The sequence below is a fragment of the Nuphar pumila genome, chromosome 1, assembly GCF_984573655.1.
Source record: "Nuphar pumila chromosome 1, dmNupPumi1.hap1.1, whole genome shotgun sequence".
In the NCBI taxonomy this organism is placed as follows: Eukaryota; Viridiplantae; Streptophyta; class Magnoliopsida; order Nymphaeales; family Nymphaeaceae; genus Nuphar; species Nuphar pumila.
In genome coordinates, this window is record NC_143249.1 from 12,476,086 (window position 1) to 12,483,322 (window position 7,237).

The window sequence follows — 7,237 nt, forward strand, 5'->3', positions numbered from 1 at the left end:
CAAATCACACGTCACTCCAAATGTGAGCTCAAATCACATACCGGCTTGCACGTGAGAAATGGGACAAGTGAGAATCCTATGTTCTCACCATTGTGAGAGAACGATTCTCATCTGGGGCCAAGCAAACGTGTGCCTTGATCTCAACATTCACCACCAGGATGGAATTGTCAGGTCTCACTTACATGGTAAGATGAAGAGCCTTCAACCTACCCTACGCTTCATGATCAAATTGGCTATAGTCGTAGCCAAATAAAATACAGACTCTGGTCACTTTGTTGGAAAATTTTCAGAAAACTGCAATGGTAAAAAATGAATGAATCGTATACTAGCCAATAGTAGTTGGAACAATTTAACAGACGGCCCCATGTTTGGTCTGCATAGTTATCTAGAACACACTAGCTAATTGGTTTCTTGAATAGCAGCGGCACCCTGCTCTCCATCACAAAACCAGAGACATTACCATCCAGTTCTGATTGTAACAAACACTGGTACGATAGAGCTGAAAGGGGTGAAAAATAGGGGCAGGCATTTTTTCTAGTTCTGCAGATATCTTGTTTAAATCTCCTGGCAAGATCGGACTTTAAATATCTAATAAACATGGATTTGGTGAGTTTTGCATTCAAACACTAAGTACTAACAATGCAATCACAAAGGCTCATATTTTAGAATGAAGTTCATGATGACACGACTAGATGTAACACAGACACTCCATTTTCCTTTTTTATTTTCAGGGAATACTGTCACAGACCATACAACAATTATCTTTTACCTCATAACAGCAGGAGAACAAGAACTTAGTAAAGGAGAGAAGCAAAAACTAATTCAAGGAAAAAAAGGACCAGCTGATCGACCCACAGGAAACAATTATAAGTGCACCCTAACGAGAAAAAACGGGCATCTAATAGTTGGTATTAGCATCATCTTCATCCCACTGTTACCTTTATAGATTGAGGAACACAAACTCTTCAATGGCTGGTATGTCACCGATCCTTTTCAGGGAAATCTTATCCGGTTCTTCATCAACACCAATAGCCATGATGGCATGCTTCCTAGGTGCTATTCTTCCCACACTCATGAAACTGACATTGATATTCTCCTCCCCCAGGATGCTACCAACCTTACCAATCATACCAGGCTGATCGACCTGCCTGCACAGGATCAGGTTCCCCTCGAGACTGACATCCACACTGAATGATCCTACCAGTGTCAGGTGAGGTAAACCATCCTTCACCTTGCCTTCAACTCTCACTTCACCAGAGTCAGCTATGGCACTCTGAAACCGAGACTCCACATTGGCTATCTGCACCTGAATTGAGTCAAGAGGGATCTCTGGCGATCCATCACGAACAATCCGCTCCTCGCTAATCCTGAGACCCCTTTGTTTGGCTGTAAAGTCGGCATTCACAAGGTTGACAAAGGTACTCGAGATAGGCTCAATGATACCCTTCGTTATCATTGCTCGGAGTAGCCTTGTGTCCAAATCATCAGGATCTCGTGCTGATGTGTATACAACCTTGACTGATTTCACACCACTTCCTCCTGCTACCAATTGCACAGCCAGCCGGCCAAGCTTCTCTGCCAGCACCACATAAGGTGCCAACTCTGACAAAACCTACCCAAATGGAAAAACAGAAATATTGATCAACAGATGTAGCAATATCTCATCAATTATCTGAATGTGGAGGAAGACTAAAGAGCATTTATGTACCTCAGCAGGAACCATGGGAGCATTCACAGCAGTTGCAGCAAGTTCACCTTTTAGTGCTCCGACAACAGCCTCTGCAATTTCTATAGCTACACCCTCCTGGAAATTTGTATGATGGAATTTTAGTTGAGACTACAACTGTAGCAATGACAACAAAGAGCATATTTGATAAGATAAAATAAATGAACAAGCAAGACAAACCTGAGCTTCGATTGTGCTGGCTCCAAGGTGAGGTGTCACTGTGACTTTCTCATGCTGGACTAACTTGCTATCTTTGGGAGGCTCTTCTGTAAATACATCTAGTGCTGCCTGTTTCAAACACGATGCTACAATTCAACAAAGCTGGATATAAATGTGTTAGGAACATGTTGCAGTAAGAGGTAGCACCCCATTTTATCATGATCAAACAGAGAATGCATCTGTGTCTGTATATGGGAACAGCAGATGCACGTACACTTGAAAAATACACCATTGCATGAGAGAGAACGCAAAAGAATCCACAACAGAAATGTGCATGCGTCATAAATATACATCAACATGGAAAAATGTATTAGATTACATAATGAGCATTAATATACTTATACAAAGGATGAAACTTAAGAAACCAGCCAAGCTCATATAACCACGACAAAACATAAGAAAGGAATCTGGACTAGTACCTGAGCAACTTTGCCACTGTCGAGTGCCCTAACCAGTGCATCTTCATCAATCACACCACCCCTTGCAACATTAATAATGCGCACACCCTTCTTCATCTTTTCGAAGGCTTGATCATTGAACATCTTTGACGTAGAAGGGGTTAATGGCATATGAAGCGAGATGAAATCGGCAGTTGATATTGCCTCATCCAAGCTAACAAGTTCGACACCAATAGCACGAGCTCTGTCAGCTGGAGCATATGGATCATGTGCAATGACATGCATCCCAAGACCTTTTGCACGTCTAGCAACTTCAGATCCAACTTTTCCAAATCCCATAATGGCTAATGTCTTCCCAACAAGGGAGACACCAACAAATTTGTTCCTTTGCCATTTCCCTAATTCATACAAAAAAGTCACAGCACAAACAGCATCACCATAGAAGATATGGAAAAGAAATTCATCCGCTCAATCATAAAACAAAATACTAATAGAAATCATTGGTAAAAATGCATTCACTATATGTTAAATGCCTATGAAACCTCCCAAAGCTCCCATCGTACATGATTTGAAAATACACTATTCCTACCCTTTGGTGTTGTTCTATGTTTATAGGGAAGATTGTAACAGTAACATGGTGTCTTTACCATCTATATTTCAAGGTTCATGGAAATATGTTTCCTCTGATGAAAGACAAAAGAGAACCATGTTTCAAAGCATCACCACCAATCTTAATTGAGGTTAGCATTCTAAGCATAAAACCCAGAAAGAAAATTCAAAAATAGTGCAAACAAGCTGTGTATTTCACAGCAGATCTCCATGTTTGTATGCATAATGGCTGTGCACACACAAATACAGGTGTTCACACACACACACACACACACAAAAGCAAAAAAGAATCAACACCTTGAAGTCCTAAGATGTTAGGATTGTCATCAGTTTGTAACATTTGCAGTTCCTTGATGCTATAGAATCAAGTGTGCAAGCCACACTTCTCAAATGCTATGAACTCTCTTTGTTTGATTGATGATATTGAACCAAATGACAATCGACCTTAAAATGCTAGATGTGTAACAAGCTGGTTTATAACAACAAACACCATACTCTTCCCACCAGTTGCAATTATAATTAACCATTGCAAAGATACACCCATAGAAGATGCTGCCGTGCTGGAGCCATGGCCTCAACAATTGCAAAATATAAACCCAACTAGCAGTAATAGGACTTTTGTGATAATTTATTTCCTTCGAAAGCAAAGAATTTTTGACAGAAACATATCTCACTGCAGAACATTGATCAGTAACATCTCCGAGACAACCCCAATCAAAATTACCCTCTAATGACAAACTCAATAATGAAAACACAGATAGTCAGGTATAAATACATTATGTGCCTAACAGCCTTGCACAATAGATTAACCTGATACCTGAGAAAGTAGAGCAAAATAACTGACTGCATAAAAAGAATGCACAATATCATATAAGATATAAAATGTGGACATAATAACAGAAACACTATCTAGAGAACATAGATAAACATCAAGATCCATATCATATATTGGCCACCTGTTGCTGGAGCTTTTGAAATAATACTAATCAACAAACTGCATCATATGAAGAAAAAGCCACGCTACTCAGATGAAAGCAGTTTATCCAGGGACAAGAATTCATCAATAATTGCTAACAAGACTTTTACATAGCCTTCCACATTGCAATAGGCTGTCTCCATCATCATGAAGGTATCAATCAAGAACAAAAACTTGTCTAAGAAAACATGTGGACAGATAGCCAGATCAACTTAAGGAAGCCCTCAATAACTCTAAAAACTAATACCTAAATGAAACTGTCATCTATTTGCCAACTTTGAAGGAGAGAAAACATGGGAAAGGATAAAAGAAAAGGCATCACACTCAGTTAACGGTGGAACTCCTCCTCAACATCCCAACGAGAGCTTCCCTCAATGTTTTTACACATTTCAAGTTTCAAGTAATAAAAAGGATTTCACTTTTCCTGCTTGAAATCTAATATAGATTTTCCACAAAGTTACTGGATCAACATTCCATGTATCCTCGTGCTACAGCTGATAGTTTCTCAGTAACATCTTGCTGCCAAATTGATACCCCCTCTAACCTCTTTTCATAAAAGTGTCTAATCAAAAGAGAGCAATAAAAAAATACTCTGACGCGGTGACAATCAATAGAAAAATACAAAGACGTAGTCAGAAGATTTGAATAAAATAAACCTAACCCATGTATACCAAATTGTCACGGATCACGTTTGTTTCTCCGGAGACAGAATCAGACAGGATCACAGCCCAAAGGCCTATTTGCCAAGTGAAAAACCAGATCCGTTATCTAGCTACACTAAACTGTCAATATGATCTACAAACTCAGTAAAGAGAAAAACTACAATAACAAACAACTGCCAATACCGAGGTTTGAGAAAAACGGGAATTTCTTCTAGCCCGTAAGAACCTATGAAACTAACATCATCCTTTTTTTCTTACTAATATGAAATGCATGGAGAAATAAATCTTATCTAGAAAGCGCTTGATTCTAAATGCACAGCATATCAGAGATATCCACAAATAAGTATACAAAAATTTTGTACCAGCAAGACAGGATTTTGCGTTATCATTTCATCGCATACAGAAAATGTTTACTAAAACCGTGAACAGAGGCCATCTGATCTCCGACTCTTTTTCATCCTCAGCTAAAACAAGAGAAACCAGAAGAAAATGGCGATAGATCCAGAAACCTTCACATTTTCAGATCAAGCGGATCCATGAACATCAATTTTGAGCAAATCACTATGACAAATACTCAACTCTAGTTTGACAAATACTCAACTCTAGTTAGTCAAAACAGATCTGTGATCGTCATGCTACGAACGAAAATGAAGATGAAAATCAGAAAGAAGAAAATAACCCACGGATCAAAATCCAGAGGCCAAGTAGAACCGTACCGGCTTTCATGGAGGCATCCGCCTGCGCGACGTTTCTCGCCATGGCGGCCAAGAGAGCGATCCCGTGCTCGGCCGCCGCGACGGTGTTGGCAGTCGGCGCGTTCACCACGAGGCACCCGGACTCCGTGGCCGCCTGCAGATCCACATTGTCGATCCCGACCCCGGCCCTCCCGACGACCTTCAGCCGGCCCCTGGCGGCCTCGAACACCTCCCGCGTGACCTTCGTCCCGCTCCTGACGATCAGCGCATCGCAGAGCGAGATTTTGACGCAGAGCTCCTCCGGCGTGAGGTTGTAGGAGCAGTCGACGTTGGCGAAGCTTCGGAGGAGCTCGAGGCCGGGCTCGCCGAGCTTCTCGGCCACGAGGATCGTCGGCTTCGAACCGATCGCCTGGATCTCTAGGCTTCCGCTCTTGGCGGCGGGGAACAGCCTGAGGGGCGACGGCAAGAGCTTCAGGGGACGGCCGAGGAGAGAGGAGGGAGTCCGGGAGGGGATTCCCCGGAAGGAAACGGAGGAGGATATCCGAGGTGAGGCGGCGACAGAAGAGCGTCCGTTGACGGAGAACGCCGCCGGAACGGAGGGTGCAGAGATGGCGGCCATCGTTTCTGCAGTTTCTCTTCTCTTCTGTGCTTTTTCTCGCGCGGTTTGCTGTGAGAGTGCAAACTGAAACCCAAACAAACAAAAAAAACAAAGAGACTTTATAAAGCGAGGATGTCGGCACAATTGGGGTTAATAACGGACGCTTTTTTGTCTAAAAACTTTTCTGTAGGGAATCGTGAAAATATCTTTTGTTGACGTGAAAGGGGTACGGAAATGTTTAATTTTACAAAAGGACCATTTCCTTTTACAGGAATACGGACGGTTTTGGACTTCGGGATCGAGGAAGCAAGTGGATCGGAGCTACGACCCGAATGATTGAACCGTGGGCATAGGCAGCAGGCTGTAATTGGAATTTCAGGATATACACGTAAAAGATACTCTAACCCGATCAAGGATTGATCACCAAATGTCACGAATTCGCTGACTTCACAAAAAAATCAGGAAAATATACACATAAATATAAAAAAGAGTTATTTACAAAACATACCTGATTTTTTTCATAAACATAAAAGTTCAAGAGCCTCCTAGTTTCATCTTCAATTATTCATATTTAAAACATTGAGATTATTCTCCCCTTGACCATGGTTTATAATAAAAAAAAAAAACTTAAAACAACCCTACCTCCTTTATCACTAAACGGTCATTTACGAGCTTTAGCTAGTAAGTAGGTTATTCCCCGGACCGACTAACGGGGGCTCCACTTGCTGGTAGGAGCAGTCAGTGCACGTCACCTTGTGTTGGGACGTTGCAAATTCAAAACCCAATGGTACGGTTGATTAATAACTGGCGAGGGTCTGCCTAACCTCGGCTTGCCTTTCATTAAAAAAAAAAAGAAGGGTTATTCCCTGGACTTTGACTCCTGTTTTGTTTTAGGGGTGTTTGCATGTCACCCCCCTTCCGTGCGAACGTCTTTCCAAGGAAACGGAATCGGACCCCTCTTCCACAGGAACTGTTTTCGCAGAAAACCTACGTTTTCAGCATGTATTTTAACACGCCCGTCAAGGGTTTTCTGCGAAAACGGTAGATTCCGCTGTTTGTACTGTGGGTCCCGTGGAAATGCACGCCCATCGATGCGTTCTCGCAAAAAAACAACACACTTTCGGTGCACACAAATGCGCCCTGGCAGTCTACATGGAAACAGTGCATTATAACCCTTCAGATACACAATCGACCGATGTGCGTCAACGCATTTTGCTGTGGATTCAGGTGGCATTTCACCGGGAACCACAACTCAGGCAGTCAAACTTCTCACCTCTTTAAATCTTATGATCGTTTACTGATTCTTCAAATCAGTAAGTCAAACCTCTCACCTCTTTAAATCTCATAGCCTATC

General features: G+C 42.0%; 1 protein-coding gene across 1 annotated transcript; it reads right to left on the reverse strand.

The window, feature by feature from the left end:
* Positions 1-634: 634 nt before the first annotated feature.
* On the reverse strand, positions 635-5,978 carry LOC149847999 (D-3-phosphoglycerate dehydrogenase 1, chloroplastic-like). The gene is made up of 5 exons (XM_090012965.1): positions 5,307-5,978; positions 2,365-2,741; positions 1,907-2,014; positions 1,709-1,804; positions 635-1,612 (listed from the first exon to the last, which is right to left on the reverse strand). Exons 1-5 carry the CDS (start codon positions 5,902-5,904, stop codon positions 941-943), a joined length of 1,851 nt encoding a protein of 616 aa, XP_089869091.1. The 5' UTR covers positions 5,905-5,978; the 3' UTR covers positions 635-940.
* Positions 5,979-7,237: the final 1,259 nt, after the last annotated feature.